This window comes from Helianthus annuus, chromosome 15 (assembly GCF_002127325.2).
Source record: "Helianthus annuus cultivar XRQ/B chromosome 15, HanXRQr2.0-SUNRISE, whole genome shotgun sequence".
NCBI classification, from domain to species: Eukaryota; Viridiplantae; Streptophyta; class Magnoliopsida; order Asterales; family Asteraceae; genus Helianthus; species Helianthus annuus.
In genome coordinates this window covers 115,737,992-115,757,043 of record NC_035447.2, presented here as the reverse complement: position 1 = coordinate 115,757,043, position 19,052 = coordinate 115,737,992, and the positions used below count along the sequence as shown (strand labels likewise).

General features: G+C 37.1%; 1 protein-coding gene and 1 long non-coding RNA gene across 7 annotated transcripts; both read left to right on the top strand.

The window, feature by feature from the left end:
* Positions 1–755: 755 nt before the first annotated feature.
* LOC110910159 lies at positions 756–6,533 on the top strand. Of its 6 annotated transcripts, none has more exons than XR_004882596.1 (9): positions 756–1,088; positions 1,173–1,217; positions 1,574–1,668; positions 1,798–1,889; positions 2,981–3,054; positions 4,569–5,207; positions 5,291–5,353; positions 5,859–5,985; positions 6,088–6,533. It is a non-coding gene; the product is annotated as an uncharacterized LOC110910159 (long non-coding RNA). The 6 variants fall into 6 exon arrangements; XR_002575906.2 differs by having other exon boundaries at positions 2,756–3,054; positions 6,088–6,532; XR_004882598.1 differs by lacking the exon at positions 4,569–5,207 and having other exon boundaries at positions 761–887; positions 1,008–1,088; positions 2,756–3,054; positions 6,088–6,528.
* Positions 6,534–14,081: 7,548 nt separating this feature from the next.
* On the top strand, positions 14,082–18,710 carry LOC110912288 (DEAD-box ATP-dependent RNA helicase 46). Its single transcript, XM_022156977.2, has 9 exons — positions 14,082–14,281; positions 14,918–15,110; positions 15,230–15,322; positions 15,405–15,473; positions 15,566–15,835; positions 15,904–16,254; positions 16,918–17,195; positions 17,886–18,263; positions 18,348–18,710. Exons 2-9 carry the CDS (start codon positions 14,934–14,936, stop codon positions 18,421–18,423), a joined length of 1,692 nt encoding a protein of 563 aa, XP_022012669.1. The 5' UTR covers positions 14,082–14,281; positions 14,918–14,933; the 3' UTR covers positions 18,424–18,710.
* Positions 18,711–19,052: the final 342 nt, after the last annotated feature.

The window sequence follows — 19,052 nt, the reverse complement described above, 5'->3', positions numbered from 1 at the left end:
GGGTTTATAAAACTTTGGGCCTTATTTATAAAACTTTTAATTGGGTTTTAAACTTGTTATACAAAGGCCCTTATTTATAAAAACATCCAGATTTTTTTAAATACATATATAAAAAAAATTAAAAAATCATCGGGTCCTATATTCAATTGGGCCCTGATCGCAGGCCCACTCTGCACCTCCTTGTAGCTGGCATTGGGTTATATTATGATCGTTAAAAATCAAAGTTGACTTTTGTTTAGGAAAAGAGGGAATAGCTTATGATCGTTTACTAATTTGCTAATCATTTAAATGCAGAACTAATTAATTGATAAATATCATTCAATGCAAAATCATGATCATTTAGTAACTTGATGTTGTTTTGTTAGGTTGTAAAGGTCATCCGGGTTGCCATTAGGTTTGTCATAGATGATTTTAAAACAGTAACAATGGAACTAGCAAGTTTGTATGTCATGTACAATAATATTATATATTATATATCTCACCCTCCTCAAACCCTACCTTAGATTTGCTATTGGTGGGATATACTGAGTATGATGATGATGATGATGAATCTATATATATTAATAAATGAGATGATTTGGGCCATGTGCCATTAGATGGTGGAGCAATTTTGCTTATGTGGCATCCTATGGTCGAGTAGAAGGTGATTTTGGGAGGGAATCATTCTAAATACTTTTTTTTCTTCTTGACGCGGGATCCGGCAAAGGATGGGTCGGACTTTGGGTTTTGTAACTTCACTTTTTCACAACTGATTACCAAAGCTTTCGTCGCTGCTTCATTCTTCTCCTTCACGCTTACAGACCCCGTTTCTGATGTTCATCCTTCTCCTTCTTCAACTTCTTTGATCCATCTGGTGGTTGGCGAACGACGTCATGAGTTTGATTTAGGTTGATTCATCGTATTCATTTCTTCATCTTCTTAATCTGGCTTGACTCTTTTAATTTCATCACTGGTGATATTCCCTTCATCATCATCGTCAGTTCTTACATCTCTTGATTTTCTTCAAGGTAAAGTGGTGGCTCTTCTCTCAAACCCTAATTCTCAATTTTGCTTCAATTATCTGCAGTCCAAAAGACTACAATTATCAGGTATTCTAACGGTTATTCAAGTAATTTTTTGTTTTACAACTGTAATTATTCAATTAAATTTTGATCCACAAACCTTCATCACAGATTACCTCTACACCATTCTATTGTTCATTTGGTATCTGTAACCAGGTAAGTGGTTATAATTTGCAGTAATTGTTCATCTATATGTATGAATAGATGTATAATTTCATTGATTTACCTGAAATTAGACTAGGGTTTTTGATGAATATTGATATTCAGATCTGTGGCTGTTATAAGTTTCTGGTTTGTTTAATTTTGCCCTATCCATATGGATAATGCATGTTCTTATGACACATGGGTATGCAAATATGGACAACATGTCAAGTAACTTATTGGTTTGTTTATGTTTTGTTGATCGACAGCCAGAGCTAGAAGGTTCAGTGTCTGTTAAAGAAGTATTCATTGTCTCATTGATTTGTTGATCTTAGATCTTAACGTTTTTGTTTTCTTGTGTGTCAATTAAGCATGTTCCCATTGAAGACGCCAATAAGGTGAGCCATCTTTCTACTGTACAGACAATTCTACACATTCAAAGATAGCGATTCAATTCTTCGATCAGGTAACCAATCCTTTTTTTATAATTCTTATTCCTTTTGTTAGTTAATTTATGTTCTTGTGTTGTTTCCAATATTATATATGGATCTGCTCATTCTAAAGCTAATACTTATTATCATCTTTGGTGAAGCAGTTAGTGCCTTATGTATTGAGCTCTTTTTGTTCCTTTGAACGAGACGGTTGCCATCAAGGTTCTTGATTTGGAAAAAGTGTAATAATGACCTGGTACGTTGGTTCCTCTTTACCCTTTTTCCACTTAGGTTATTATAATTAAGCATTTTGGATATGACATAAATACCCCTTATATATGATAAGTCATTAAAAAGCAAAAACTGGTTCATTTTAAGTGAAACATATGGGTTGTTGTTCAGGTTATAAAACAGTGATAAACCTTTTTTCTATTAAAATTAGATAGAAAAAATTCCATGGTTATGCAATCATTAAAGAAAAATAATAATGTGCAGAAACTGAATTGGATGTATTTTTTTGGGTGTTTGAAATTATAAGGTTGGAATCTTGGCAAGTGCTACAAAATGAGAGTTCCAAAAGGAGTTCCAACCTCTGACATAAACAAAGTTGTTTATCCCGTTTACTCAACAATGGTAAATACGAGGCATGTTTATAGGTAACCGGCAAAATTAGTAACATCGCTAAAATGAAGTAGTTAAAAAATGGGTCATTACTCATTAATGTTAGAAGTTGTCTAACCTATGCTTTTCGTACATAACTAAATAGATTATAGCTCTACTAATGTGTTGCTTACAATGATATCTAACACATTGTCTATAACTTCTACCGAAAGGAATTTGAACAAAAGGTGTCAACTAAAAGTGTTATCTGATTAATAGCAAATCCGGGATAGGATACGTGAGAAATAGACATGGTTATCTGATTAAGAGCAAGATTTTTTTTAGAAAAAAAAAAGAGTGGGCAATGGAGCAACTTATTACTAAAGGTCATATTGCATGAATATGTGAAAGAGGACAAATTTTGAGACAAAAAAGAGTTGGGTAGTGGATCAAATTATTACTATAGGAATTTTTTTAATGGTCTTTGGGTTATTTGGGTAACAATTCCCTCTTCGTATCTAGCTGTTGTAGGGTCCCTTCCCTCTTCTTTTTCGGGGTTGGAGATGTGCCACAATTCCAGGATAATTTGAGGGTCTAATAAAATGGCAAAAGGCAGTATACATAGGGCTCCAAACGACGATTGGTTGCCATTGGAAGGCACGAAATGAATGGGTTTTATTACAAACGATGCGGGACTGAGAACTTGACCATTGTAAGAGCTTTTTAGTTTAATTTGTTCCTTTGTAGATTGGTTATCTCGCTCAAAGTTGCGATCCACACTGATAGATGACAAAGAAATCAGATGGAGCATAATGCCAGAGGTTTGTTTCCATTATTTTCACATACAAATACTGACTCAGGTGTAAATACTCAAATGCTACTGGGTAAATGCTTTAAGAGAAAAATGCTCGGATAGTCCCTGTGGTTTCACCCCTTTTCACCTTTAGTCCCTAACTTTCTAAAATTACCTCAATAGTCCCCAACTTTTCATTTTTTTGTTCCCGGATAGTCCCTGGGTCTAACTTCAGTTTGTTTTCTCTGTTAAGTGGGTGTGAAATGACCAATTTACCCTTTCCTTAAAAAGGGCAAATCACAGGGACTAGATTAGAAATATTATCATCTTTCACCATTAAAACCCTTCTTCCTCTTCTCTGTGTTTTCTCCGGTGAACAAGACCCACTTCACCTCACCCTATTTCACCTCCGATTACCCCATCATTAATCACCGCCGGAGCCACCTCTCCACTGTCAAACCTCCGATCGATCATGATGGGGTAATTGATTGTTATTGATTGTTGTTGATTGTTATTGATTGTTGATTGTTATTGTTGATTGTTATTGTTGATTGTTATTGTTGATTGTTATTGTGTGACGGGCAGCTAAATAAGCTCAAGGCTATGATTCTCCACTGTCACCCTATTGTTATTGTTGTTATTGATTGTTGTTGATAAAAACGTATATTGAAGGATCGTAGGTCTGTTGGTTGTTGTCATCAAAGTAGAATATCAACTAACTGTTTTCATGCATCTGTAATGAGTTCAGAACGATAAGAATATAGATCTGAATCAGACGTGTTATTTGAGATAAAGGTTTTTGCGATATTTTGTCTTTAGAGAATCCGGTGTGTCGCTGGAGTACTTGAATTGATTCAGTTCTGTTCGGTAGTTCATAGGTGTATCTCGGATTGATTTGATGTGTGAAGATTGATAGTTGATTAGTTCCGATGATTTTTGGTTGAACTTTCATATGTTTCGGACTGATTTGATTTGTTTCGGATTGAAATCTGTTCGTTTTGATCAGTATTGGTGTGATTATCGAACTGTTTGAACAGATTTACATCGATTTCAGAATTTTCAGTCGAAGGTCTGTGTTTTTCGAACTTAGTTGGTTTGTTTCGGATCAAATATTGTTCTTTTTGGATTGCTTTGATCAACAGGTTCAGATTTAAATAATTTCTTTCAATTGAATTATTGGACGGAATTAGATCTAAGTTGGTGAAAGAAGCTTGTTAGGGTGAGGTGAAGTGGGTCTTGTTCGCCGGAGAAAACACAGAGTAGAGGAAGAAGGGTTTTAATGGTGAAAGATGATAATGTTTCTGATCTAGTCCCTGTGGTTTGCCCTTTTTAAGGAAAGGTTAAATTGGTCATTTCACACCCACTTAACAGAGAAAACAAACTGAAGTTAGACCCAGGGACTATTCGGGAAGAAAAAATGAAAAGTTGGGGACTATTGAGGTAATTTTAGAAAGTTAGGGACTAAAGGTGAAAAAAGGCGAAACCACAGGGACTATCCGAGCATTTTTCTCATGCTTTAATATACATTTAATTCTCTTGCAGATGTTACTACTCAAATGCTACTGGGTAAATGCTCATTATTACTTCATTTTGTCAGTAAAATGAATAAATTACTTATTTTTATGATTTAAAAACAAGTGCCAATCATGGGAGAAGGATATTGAAATGAAAGAAATGGAAGAGCTTATGGGCCTACTAACATACTTGGGAATTTTCTTTTTAGCCAGACCATGCAGAAGAAAACAATATAACTGGTTCGGGTTGTAGGTTTGAAAAAAACCGAACCGTATCTATCTGTAACCAGAAAAAATACGAACCGAGCTATGAATTTGGATTGGTTTGGTTTTCGGTTCCACAAATCTTGCTTATTCAGATAACTGAAACGATTCGGTTAGACACAATTGTAATCGGGATCGGTTTGGTTTCAGCTTATCTCAAATAACAAAAGACTATCTTGTTGTGCCATTTTTTTAATTTTTTGATTTTTTTATTTTTTTTTATTTAGTCAAGATGGGTTAGGATGGGTTTTAAAATACCCATCTAAATTTTAACATGGGTCAGGATGGGTTTAGATGACAAATGTAAAAATTCTTATTGAGTGTATGATGGGCATCACACATGAATTCATTGTTTATGGAGTGTATGATGGGCATCACATGTATTATGAAGCAGATGACAAATGTATAATTTTTTTTACCTTTTTTGTTTTTATTTTATTTATGGTTTTGGGTTTTTGATCTAACGATCAGAATTCACGTTTGCAGCAACGTTTTGGGGATCGATAAAGGAAGATTATGCTGCAATTAATCCTCCCAGTGGTTTTCAAGGTACATCTTCTGGTTAGAGGTGCACAAAACGGGTCTGGGTATGGTCAACGCGGGTCAAAACCAGTTGTGGTGAACCGGGTTGGGTACGTAAGCAGGTTTTGGAGAGGGATGTGATCGCTTCGGCTCTGGGTTTTTTAAGTGGTTTGGGTTGTAGGTTTGAAAAAAACCAAAAACCGAACCGTATTTGTAACCAGAAAAAGTACGAACCGAACTATGAATTTGGATTGGTTTGGTTTCGGTTCCACAAATCTTGCTTATTCAGATAACTGAACCGACTTGGTTAGACACAATTGTAATCGGGATCGGTTTGGTTTCAGTTTATGTCAAGTAACAAAAGTCTATCCTGTTGTGTCATTTTTTTAATTTTTTGATTTTTTTGATTTTTAAATTTTTAATTTTTTTGATATATTTATTTTTATTTTTGTCTATCCTTTCACTTCAACATGTTAAGTGCTGATCAAATATTTGGTTTGTATGATATTAGTTGTTGTTTCGATCTTTTTAGGTGGGACATTAGTGCGATGCCGCAACTACCAGAATATATAAAACCATTCTGCGAAATTATAATGAATTAGTATGCTGAATTCAACAAACAAGGATTAACTGATCTTACTGAGGCTTCAAAAAAAACTGTATGGTTTCGTCGTACATTATACTTCGATATAAATAATTGCCTGTTTAACGCTTCACCTCTATACGTGTCACTGATCGTCTGATCCCATGTTTGATTATAGGTTTTGACAAACCAACGCACTCTAATTTTCAATTGCATATTCAGCTCCAGAGAGAGAGATTTAAGGCTCAGATTCCTCTTTCCGGTTATCAGATCTCTGCCGTGAGCCGGCCCCATGGTGTCTTCCAGACCCCCCGGGTAGCGTGGCTCGGTGGGTTGGGTACAATCGGGTGCAATCGATGATGGGAAACGGATCTTTTTACAATCCTGAAAAGATTATTGGGGTTGATTGTTGTGAGAAATCATATTGAATCTGAATATAACTTCATGTATTTTATTTTTGTGAGAACCGTAGACTTCTAAAACGTAGTGAAGAAGTCTTTTTTCAAGTTTAGGGACTTATTCATGAAAAAAAGACTTTTTCATTTATATTTTGATATGTACAAGGATTTTATCTCCCAAAATAGAAATTTTATGTTAGTAACAAAGCGTGAGGACTTTATTGTCGAGTAATTTCAAGGAGGGGATACATGTAATTCTTTTATTTATTTAAGCTTTTTCTTCCCTGACCTTTTTATCCCTTTATGCTTCATTTTTATTTTGTCTTTGTTTTTTTTCTTTTTTTTCTTTTTTTGCTGTCAATCTAAGTACAAGTAATTGTCTTTAATTAACTAGGGATTCAAAATGGGATGTACACTCTTGGCACTCATGTTTACACTATGTTATAGATAGGTTAAAAGACAAGAAGCTCATGAAAATTCTGGTCAAAGAGCACATTCATTGTATATAATTAAGAGATTCCCTGACGGGAATTCCGTCAGTATTAGTTCAGTTCGTTAGTCTACAACTTTCAATTAATGACTACAACTTTCAATTATAAAACAATTATAAAACAAGTTTCCTCTCAACTCTAATGACTACAACTTTCAATTCAAAATATTCAAAATAATTATAAAACAAGTTTCTGACATAGTTAGATTAATATAAAGTAAATTTTCCTACCCACGAAGTTTGCGAGTGATAACCTAGTAATATTATATATGAGTTGTTTATGTGTTGTCTTCAAAACAGTTTCGTTAGGTTCCATCTTTTATTGCAGCTCATAAGTACAAAATAGTGATTAGACTTGGTTTATTTTTTGTGTTGTTTCGATGTGTAAAATCGAGCCGTCACACCTTATATGTTTGCATTTGAAGTAAAAGTTTTAACTTTTATTTGTTGGACTTGAAAATCTCTAAGTGCGGTTTTTCTGGGTCTTTACTGACGTAACATATTATTTTCATTGCTTCAACAATGGTTGATATGAATTTTGTGCTATAGGTGGTTTTGTCAAAACTAAAAGAAATCAAAAAGGTATTTTTGTAATGGAACTTTAAAAGTAAAGCATTATGTTGAATATGTTGGGATATAACACTCTTACACACGAACTCACACCACATACACTCTGCTCTCACACAATCTGCCACAATCAAGAACACAAGGATTTACGTGGTTTGGTCTAAACTGAACTACGTCCACGGGTAACTAGGAGTTTATAATACTTGGAGAGGTACAAGGAATTACAATACATATGAATCTCTTATATAGAGATTGAAGAAAGAGAAACAAGTAGAAATAAAACAAGATCAGTAAATAATGGCCCCTGCCCCTTATCCTCTTATCCTGACATCAGAGAAGTTTTTCTTGTCCACTTGATCAAGTGGCTTCATACTCAACAATCTCCCACTTGAAGCCACGGGATAATCTTCACCTGTGCATCTGCATTTCTGTAAAAAAACCTTTTGATCTTAGCTCCTTCCTAGTTACCCGGCCTTCTCTTCAGTTATCCTGAAGGCCCGTTGAAGCTTCCGTTAGCTCCAACACATCAGTCATGGCTAAGTCTGCCCCTGACTCATTCTCTGTTCCTATCGGCTCCCACTGACACGAACTGTCCGATCCTGGAACATCCTGAGAACAAACACTCTCCGAATAAAGCAGATTATCAACTGGAGAGACTTTGACAGCTGGAATACTGGTTCTCTTAACCCACTGTCGTCTGGTAACTCTGACTGAAGCATGTCCCGTGCTCCCACTGCCACGAATGCCTCTGACTGGTTTTACTGAACCTTTTCCAGCACGTTCATCCTGAATCTGACCTGTGGCTCTGGGTTTGCCATCTGCAAAGCAAACCCTCTCCTGCCCACGAGATTCTGTGAACCGGATCTTGGTCTTCTTCTGAACTGGGACGGTTACTCCCTCAGACGGTAAACTGACCATATACAGCGAACCCCGTTTCTTTCCTCGAGCTACGACTAGATTTCCCTTTAGAACCTTCCACTGCCCGTTCCTGAACTTAACCTCGTGCCCCTGTTCATCCAACTGCCCAACAGAAATTAACTGTTTCTTTAAGCTTGGAATCACCCTGACATCCTTCAAAGTCCATGAACCGACTGAAGTCTTCAGATCTAAGTCACCCATGCTCGTCACATCAAGAACCTCATCGTTCGCTAGTCTTACATTACCAAAATCACCTTCTTTCAGATTTCGCAGTGCTTCACTGCTGTGGGTAGCGTGAAATGAAGCACCCGAATCCATAACCTAGGAGTCCACACTGCTCTCCACACTACAGCATCATCATCTGAGTGGTTTACTGCAACGTTGATTTCTTTCTTCTCATTTGGACATTGATTCCTAAAATGTCCTACCTCTTTGCAGTTCCAACAGGTTACATCACCTCGAGCCCTAGACTGACTCGTCTTTTTGTTCCTGCTCCGACTATCTCTGTTATTCTTCCTTCCTCTACCAACATTCAATAATTCACTCGATGATCCACTCGAACTTTTCCTTCTGATGTCCTCGCTCAGAATAAGATCACGAATCCCTTCAAAAGTAAATCCGTTGGTACCTGATGAACTGGAAATCGCTGTAACAGTTCCGGACCAACTGTCTGGCAAAGAAGATAACATTAGCAAGGCTTGAACTTCATCTTCAAATTTGATGTCCACTGACGCAAATCTGGCCAAAATCGAATTCAACTTGTTGATGTGCTCTGTGACTGAACTGCCTTCCCTCATCCTAGTATTCACCAGCTCTCGAATCAGAAAGACCTTATTAGCTGCCGAAGGCTTCTCGTACATGTTAGATAGGGCTAACATCATGCCACTAGTTGTGGTTTCCTTCATGATGTTGAATGCCATAGTTTTTGATAACGCCAATGTAACAACTGCCCTGGCTTTTCTGTCTTTTGATTCCCAATCTGCTGGTTCCACCCTTTCTGGTCTAACTCCTGATAACACAATATCAAGATCTTTTTGAACCAATAATGCCTCAATCTGCATCTTCCACTAGCTAAAATCTGTACCGTTAAACTTGTTGATTTGCACCTTCCCGTCTTCTGCCTTGATAACTCAAACACGACTAAACGAAACTAAAATCGAAAAAATAAATCGAAAATCAAACTGAAACAACCGAAACAAGCACTGGTCTACGGTTCTGTTTCTTCGATTTTCAACGAAACGATATACTGAAAAATTTGCTGGTTTAACCGGTTAAAAAAAACTGATCTTGAAATTTTAAACCTTCTGCCTAATGCCCAAAAAAAATTTTAGTTCTTTGAAAAATAAAAGTTTGGCTACTACTGCCAAAAGATTAAATAAAAAAGAACTAAACCCAATTTTCTTCTTTGTTTAAAGTTGAGGGGCCTCTTTGGTCAAATTGAGAAACCTCAATTCTCCACCAAAAAAAGAATAAAGCACCGTATGTGCCTTCTTCCCCACAGAACAAACAAATCTGCTCTCCTTCTTCTCTTCTCCTCTTCTGGATGCAATCAACACCTAGAGAAGGCAAGGATTGAAAACCCTAAGTAACGGCGGCTACTGGGTCAGCAAACCCTAGTCGCGAGGGTGAATAGTACGGGCGGCGGCGGTTCTGGCGGTTTCTGATGGCGGTGGAGGCGTTTCTGATGGCGGTGGAGGCGATTCTGATGGCGGTGGCCGCGATTCTGATCGGAATCCGGCAGTGTGGGCGGCAGCGGCTTCGAATAGAAAATGGCTGACGTGAACAATCCGGTAGAAACTGATGCAAATCGGAACCCTAGTTCAGATTTCTGCACCTTCAGGTATCTTCTTCTTCTTCTACACCTTCGTTTCTGTTCGGTTTCTGTTCATTCTGTTAGGTTTCTGTTCGGTTCAACAACACGAACCTTAGCTCTGATACCAGTTGTTGGGATAGAACACTCCTACACACGAACTCACACCACACACACTCTGCTCTCACACAATCTGCCACAATCAAGAACACAAGGATTTACGTGGTTCGGTCTAAACTGACCTACGTCCACGGGTAACTAGGAGTTTATAATACTTGGAGAGGTACAAGGAATTACAATACATATGAATCTCTTATATAGAGATTGAAGAAAGAGAAAGAAGTAGAAATAAAACAAGATCAGTGAATAATGGCCCATGCCCTTTATCCTCTTATCCTGACATCAGAGAAGTTTTTTGTCCACTTGATCAAGTGGCTTCATACTCAACAGAATATGCTAAGAATAATAAGGTTAGTGGTGATTTTCATCATAAGGTTTTAAGCAAACTGTTAAAATGGATTTCAACATTTTACTTTCTTACATGATAGAAAAGAGTTAATACTAAAAGACCTAAAATTTAAAAAAGCTCCAATAAAGAATTAAAGACTTTTTCACAGTTACATAATGGTTTGTTTATATTCGAATAAAAAATATTTAGATGGAACATTGATGATCATGAAGATTATTGGTATAGCTAGCTATATGTTTTTCACTATTTAATGGGTTTAATATTTAATTGACTTTTCTTATGCGGTCTTGTGCTTCTTTTCTTATACAGTCTTGTGCTTCTATAGAGTATAAAAGAAGTTACTAGAAGAGCTTGCAGATTTAGTAGGAACTTCAACTCGATAATTTTCATTTTGCGAGTTTAGCTGGGTCGATAAGTAAAACCAATTAAGTAGATGGATTTGTATATTTTATTTATTTGGTCTCTTTTCATAGTACTTTATACATGTAATATTAGAAGTTTATGCAATGTTGATACTTTTATATATTTTAATATAAAGTTTTTTTTTGAACTCGTCATAAAAAATACAGGCCTAGTTTTGAAACCTAAACTGGTTTGGGCCGAAACCAGATTTTGTACACCTCTGCTTAAAATTGACATGCTCTAAAGCCCATAATGGACCTAAACCTAATCCATTATGTATCTATAACTACAATCCTACATAAGTCTCCTTAAGTTAAAAATTGTGTGGGACATTAAGAGACTAAGGAGTTGTTTGGTAGCCTCTTAATGACCATTCAGATGCTACCATTTAATGGTTTAAAATGAATAAGAGTTAACATCAAGTCTGAATGATTAAGAGGTAACCTCTGAATGATAAATCATCACATGTCACATTCTTCTACCTTCTCATTGGTAAAATTCTTAATGGTTCCATTAAGAGGTAGCCTCTTAATGACCATTCAGAGGCTACCAAACAGCCCCTAAGACACTAAGGACGCATTATAAACTCGTCTAGTTGAGAGATAATTAACACTAGGATGATCAAACCATAATATTAGTACTTTACAGTCTAAGTCATCAAGTAAGGACTATGTATACTTGTTAGTGGACGATCATGTTGCTTGCGAGAAGTCCATATGATGAGAATCATGCCAAACAAATACCAGACTGATTGTTTCCCGATAGGAAAATATCACCCAAACAAACGTATATACGATAACCGGGGAGAGCGATATGTTACCATCAAAATGTATTCATCTCCAAAGTAGTATGGAAATTGATGAAAAAAAATGTGTTATTTTGTTTGAATATCTATAAAAAAATATATGATAAAGATAAATTTCATAAAAATACAACATATTGCGTGTTTAATGTTATTCTCTTCAATGTTTTCTATCATAATATACTTTTTACACACCAACACACATATTTACAAAACTAAGATTTTGTTTTCTTTTTTTTCTAGCAAAACTGGTCATATCTGTTTTTCGATTTTAAGTATGACTTTGGTTCGGTTTTTTAATTCTACATTTTGAGCTTAAATTGATTAGGTTTGAAAAAAGCATTTTAGAATAATGAATTTGTGTCTAAGCCTTTTAGCATAATTATTGTTAACAACTTATTAATGGCTTTTGTGCCTAGCTTAATGTGACGAATCCGGGTCATAAATCCAATAATAAACATTCAAGCAAGTTCAATATGATTAGGCCGGTGTAGTATAGTTTTGAAATGAGATATAACTGAAACCGAACCCTAATTTTCAGTTAAAAGAAAAACAAAACCAAATCACCAGTTATATACTTAAGGGGGATCGGGGCACCTTCGGTGACCCCGTGCGGGAACATGCTTGCCGATTAGGGGGGTGCCGCCATCAAGGCGGTGAGGTATTTGGGGGAATGAAATCGGTGGGAAGTCACCGAAGAAAGGAAGGAGAGAGGAAGGAGAGAGGGAGGAGATGGACCAATGAAAAATTTTCTTTTTTTTTTTAATAAAAAACCAAGTCACCTAAGAGGGGAGTGCCGCCATCAATTTAGGGTGTTAGGGGAGTTTAAGAGGGGAGTTGACGTGGCACACGAGGATTGGTTATGCGTAAGAGAGGGGACTCCCCTCTTAGGGGAGTGCCCCTTACACCCTAAATCATGAGTTATTAGTTTAGGTTTGTTATTTCGGTATTGTTTATGCCGGTTAACTCAATAGCAATTCGGTTCGGTTCGGTTCAGTTAATCAATTTTATACGATTAAGAAAAAGACAATTTAAAATAGGAGAAAAATGCCCGGATAGTCCCTGTGGTTTGTCCTTTTTTCACCTTTAGTCCCTAACTTTCTAAAATTACAGCTATAGTCCCCAACTTTTGCAAATTCGTTCTCGAATAGTCCCTAGGCCTAACATCAGTTGCTTTTCTCAGTTTAGAGGGTGTGAAATGACATAAATACCGTTTACATGTCTAATTAAAAGAAAGTTAGGCCCATCTTACACACCCCCCCTTTTCTCTCTTGCTTTCTCTGCAATCGACATATTTCTTCCCCCCTCTTCTTTCTCATCCCCAATCACCCCCATCACAACAACCAACATCATCGTTCTTCCTTCCGACCACCACCTGCAACAACCACCGCCTACAACTACCCACGATCACTTGTCTACCTCCACCTACAACTACCCACCATCAAACACCTAAACAATTAATCGGTACAGTACACAATAGATCCGTGGATTCAACTATTCAACCGTGAAAGCATTAATAAGTTAACCTAAATTCAAACACACAGTTGACATATACAGTGTAGGATTAAATACATCAGATCATCAAACAAAAGGACGTCTTTGATATAATAGAAACTAGAAAGATCGGTACCAATCTGGGAGATTCGATTTGTATTTTTCGCATTTTTATGTTGTAATCTGTCAATGTTCCTTTGTTGATTCTGTCTATCAGATGATTTATTTGTCTTAGTAGCTATAAGTTTCTTTCTTTTTTTTTTATGAAATAGATTTGACTGGAGGTACGTTGTTTAAATGCTCTGTTGCTTATGATTTCAGACACGATCGAAAATATCTATGCTTTTTCTTACGAAATAGTTTTGTATGAGTAGTTGTAGGTGGAGGTTGACAGGTGATGGTGGGTAGTTGTAGGCGGTGGTTGTCGCAGGTAGTGGTCGGAAGAAAGAACGGTGATGATGGTGGTGATGTTGCTTGTTGTGATGGGGGTGATTGGGGATGAGAGAGAAGAGGGGGGAAGAAATATGTCAGTTGCTGAGAAAGCAAGAGAGAAAAAGGGGTGGGGTGGGGGTGGGTGTAAGATGGGCCTCACTTTCTTTTAATTAGACATGTAAAGGGAATTTATGTCATTTCATACCGTGTTAACTGTGAAAAGTAACTGATGTTAGGCCTAAGGACTATCCGGGAACGAAATTGCCAAAGTTGAGGACTATAGCTATAATTTTATAAAATTAGGGACTAAAGATGAAAAAGGACAAAATACAGGGACTATCCGAGTATTTTTCTCTTAAAATAGAAAAAAATATCTTATGAGAATTGATAACCTGGCTATAAATATCTTGGTCTCCGCCTCCATGTTCTTCCCTTCCGCTTCTCCTCTCAGAAGCGTGTATCCTCTCTGCGTGCTTTCGTATTTTCATACTTGAATCAGAGAGGAAATCTACAACTTTCAAAACAGAGAGGCTCCTTATTCCTCTCACTTTTATCCTACCTATCTACTATTCCATTCGATTCGTCGTCAGGTACTTTTTATTCCTTTTTTATTTCATATTAGGGTTTCAAATTGTATTTCAGATCTGTTGTAGATATTTGACGGTTTAATCAAACCCTAATTTCTATACCGAACACGGTTTGTTACACACGGAAACTACTTTTTGAAAAATTAGGGTTTATTTTGACTTTCGCATGTGTTTGTTTGTAATTATTTCACCTGCGCCTCATGCCAATCTTTTGACAATTAATCGAGCCTCACCTCTGCCTTATGTCACCTGAAGCGTAGCCTTTTGCGCCTTACGTCGCCTAGGCGCGCCTCAGGAGCGTTTTTAGAAGGGAACTGGTTTGGGAAAAAATGGTTTTGACTTTTGTTGACCTGAACCGTATTGGGTTTAAAAACTCCGGGTTGTGTACCTCTTAACCATGGGACCTTCTTTGTTTAGGGGTTTTATGTGTTTGACTCTTGTTATGTTTATATAATGATCTCAGAACACTACATGTACGGTATTAGGTGTACTATTTATGTTTTATAGCCTCTGAATGGATTGAATCTTTTGTTTAGAAATTTAACGATTTTAACCCAGTTTTTTTTTGAATCTGTGGTTTAACTATGTATGTTGATTTAAGCTTGTTTCGTGCGAAGTAACATAATTTGTTGTGTGTAGGATTCTTGAGATTGATATGGCTGCTCCACGCTATGCCCCAGAGGATTCTACTCTTCCAAAACCTTGGAAAGGGTTGGTTGATGGTACGACTGGGAACATATACTATTGGAATCAAGATACCGATGTTACTCAATATGAGCGGCCCACAGTGTCAAACGGTCCAGCTCAAGCCATTAAGTCTTCTATGGTGCCCGTAAGTTCTGCAGTGTGCAACCATATACTTTGTGAAACTTTGTTTTGATTATTACTCCAGTTATCTTGTGTTAACATGTTAGATTAACTTGTAAATGCTTTTTATTGATTGTATCTCAGAGTGGGGTAATTGCTGCTGGACTTCTTGGATCTTCAGCCGGAAGTGCTTTATCTCCAGATGCTTATCGACGGCAACATGAGATAACCGTTACCGTAAGCGTTATATGGCTCGTATCATTTGTTTCGTTATAATTCTGTTCCAGTTACATCTTACATATGGATTTTAATTATTTAGGGAGACAGCGTTCCACCACCTTTTACATCATTTGAAGATACCGGGTTTCCATCTGAGCTGCTTAGAGAGGTATATATTATTTACCACACATGTTACTGCTTTATCCATGCTGGCCTATAATCACAGAAGTTTCATCAGCTTTCATGGATTTGCCTTTTTAGGTACTTGCTGCCGGGTTTACATCCCCGACTCCAATACAAGCACAATCATGGCCTGTTGCCCTTCAAAGTCGTGACATCGTAGCCATTGCAAAGACGGGCTCCGGAAAGACCTTGGGTTACTTACTTCCTGGATTTATTCACCTTCAACGAGTGCAAAGAAACCGTCACATGGGTCCAACCGTCTTGGTTTTGTCACCCACTAGAGAACTGGCTACCCAGATACAAGCCGAAGCAGTCAAGTTCGGAAGATCGTCAAAGATTCAGTGCACCGTATGTTTTTTTATCGCCTAGTTCTTTGTAATGTAAAAGCTTATCCTGATTTTTTGTTGTGATTGTAGTGTTTGTATGGAGGAGCGCCAAAGGGCCCGCAACTAAGAGAGTTGGAGCGCGGGACTGATATCGTGGTTGCAACTCCGGGTCGTTTGAATGATATCTTGGAGATGAGAAAAATAAGCCTTAGTCAGATTAGTTATTTGGTGTTGGATGAAGCAGACCGGATGTTAGACATGGGTTTCGAACCGCAGATTAGGAAAATCGTCAAGGAGGTTCCCGCGCGTCGTCAGACACTTATGTACACCGCCACATGGCCAAAGGAGGTTCGCAAGATAGCTGCGGATTTGTTGGTTAATCCCGTTCAGGTCAACATCGGCAACGTTAACGAGCTTGTTGCCAATAAGTCCATCACTCAGGTACACATATGATTTGTATTGCATCTGTACTGTACATATTGTATTTTACTTGGGATGAGCAGAAAACCGATTTAAGCGAACCACACAAAAAACGGAACCAAAATTCACGGTTCGGTTACGGTTTTGCATTTTATAAAAACTGAAAAAAGCCGAACCGAGCAACCTAAAAAATTATATTTTAATGTTTGTTATATATTGATTTAGGAATTTTTAATATTTTTCTTGAATGTTAAGTGTTTGTAATGAAAACATTAACGTGTTTATTTTTTGTGGAATAATTTATCCATTGCCTACATGAAATAACAAAATTTATCATAAAAGAAAATATTTTAATAAAAACTTTGGAGAAACATAAAAATAGATTAGAAGGTTAGGTTTATGTAAAAAGTATTAATTGAAAAGGTTAAATATAATAATGTAAATGTAAACATCCAAGAAAGATTCTTAAATCTTGGATTATACCTTTTATTTTTTAATCTTATGTAATCTTGTTCCAAAATCCGAAAAAACCGAACCAAACCGAACCATTGCTATAACAGAAAAAACCAAAACTGAGAAAACCAAAAGGTTTTCAAAGACCGAAAACCGAACCAAACGGCATACACCCCTAATTTTAGTGATATATTAATTGAGCCTTTGTAAATGAAATTTGTTTGGTTGCAGTTTGTTGAGGTTTTGGCTCCCACGGAGAAACATAGACGAGTGGAACAAATTTTAAGATCTCAAGAACAGAGAGCGAAGGTCATCATATTTTGTTCAACCAAAAGGATGTGTGACCAGCTGGCTCGCAACTTGACCCGCCAGTTTTCTGCTGCTGCTATTCATGGAGACAAATCTCAAGGGGAGAGAGATTACGTGTTGAATCAGTTTCGTACCGGCAGGTCTCCGGTGCTTGTAGCAACAGATGTTGCTGCTCGTGGACTAGATATCAAGGATATCAGGTAAAGTAACATTATTTTTTATTAAGAAATCGATTGCATAGTTGTTAAATGTAGGGGTGTCCGATGGTTCAGTTTACAATTAATTCCATTTGGTTAATTCGTTTTTTATTCTATTTTTTGTTGTAACCAAACCGAATTGGAATATTGCCTAACCGAACTGAATAACCAATATGAATTTGGTTACGGTTTCGGTTAAAAACCGAGTATATTTTCAAACCTGTTTATGACTCAAAAAACTATATCAGAACTTATAAGTTCAAACAACTAAACAAGTCTAAAACAAAAGTACAAACTTCAAACAAGTGTAAAACAAAAAAGAGTTATGACTAGGATTTATGGTTTCTTTTATTGTTTTGATCTTTTGTAATGGGTCAACGGGTAAAGATGGATTTGGGCTTAGGTATGGACATCGGCTAAAATTAACACTTAACATAGATACATATATATAATTATATAAAAAATAAAATTGGTTAACTCGGTCAATTCGGTTTAGCCAAATTGCACTAATTTAAGAAAATGTCAACATGAATTTGAAATCGGTTACGGTTACGAACCGAAGCAATTAACCGAATTTTTATTCCGTTGGGTTTTTTTCGGTTTCGAATTTGGTTTGGTTTTAGGCTAATTAGGTTATAACCGAATAATGAACACCCCTAGTTAAATGCTGTTTTTTCCGTTAATTGTTTACAGGGTGGTGATCAACTACGACTTCCCTACTGGTGTGGAGGATTATGTGCACCGAATTGGAAGGACTGGTAGGGCAGGTGCAACCGGAGAGGCATATACCTTTTTTGGGGACCAGGATGCAAAACACGCTTCGGATCTAATCAAATTATTAAAAGGTGCGAATCAGCTTGTCCCAACGGAACTTCAAGGCATGGCGGCACGTGGTGGTGGGATGGGTGGCAAGTTTAAACGATGGGGTTCTGGTCCTGGTTCTGGTTTTGGTGGTCGTGGAGGACGATCTGATTCAAACTTTGGTGGTCGTGGAGGACGTGGAGGTAGATCTGAATCAAGCTTTGGTGGAAGGAGTAGTTGGAATTCGGGTAGGGGTGGAGGTCGTGACAGGTACGGAAACCGAAGTTTTTTTTTGCTACAACTATTTTTTGGCAGATGCAAATTTTGATGCCTTTTTTATTATTGTTGTTACAGCAATAGGGGTGGTTACGGCAATAATGGTTCAGGATGGAGTAGGGCTCGTAGCCGCAGCCCGGAGAGGTTTAACTAACCTAGCTCGAATGGCTTATGTTTTCGTCCTGCTGACGTGTGATTTGGAATTAAGCTTTGACAGTAGATGAAATTTTAAGAGTTGATCACCATATTAAGTGTAGCCGATTCTGTACCGATAGGTGTAGATTCTAAAAGGTTTTGTTGTTGATTGTTATGTTGGAAAGCTCTTATGAAATATATACAGAATAGACAATGCATTCTTCTATCTGGTTTGCTGGATTTTCCTTGGGTTGTATTTTACTTCTGTTTCTGAAATTTGAATTTAAAGATAACTTGCTAATATTAGCAGTTCGGATTGAAAATATAGGGCTGTTTACAGTTCGTGATCATTGCATATTTTGATGTGTTAAACTTGACACGAACAAGGAAATTGTCATATGAACTTGAACATGACATCTGTAGCGTGGCTGCGTGGGTTCAGTGGCGAAGATTGGAAGGTTGAGATTTTCGATGAGGGGTCGAAAACGTATATACCCAAAAATTTCTATAGAACCGGGGGTCAATAATGTATATACCCAAAAATTTCTATACGGAAACCAAATTATTACACTACTGAGCGAGCGAAAAGTTTGGAGCCCCCCTCTCTCTAACCTGCGCTAATGCGTGGGTTGGCACGAACACGATAAT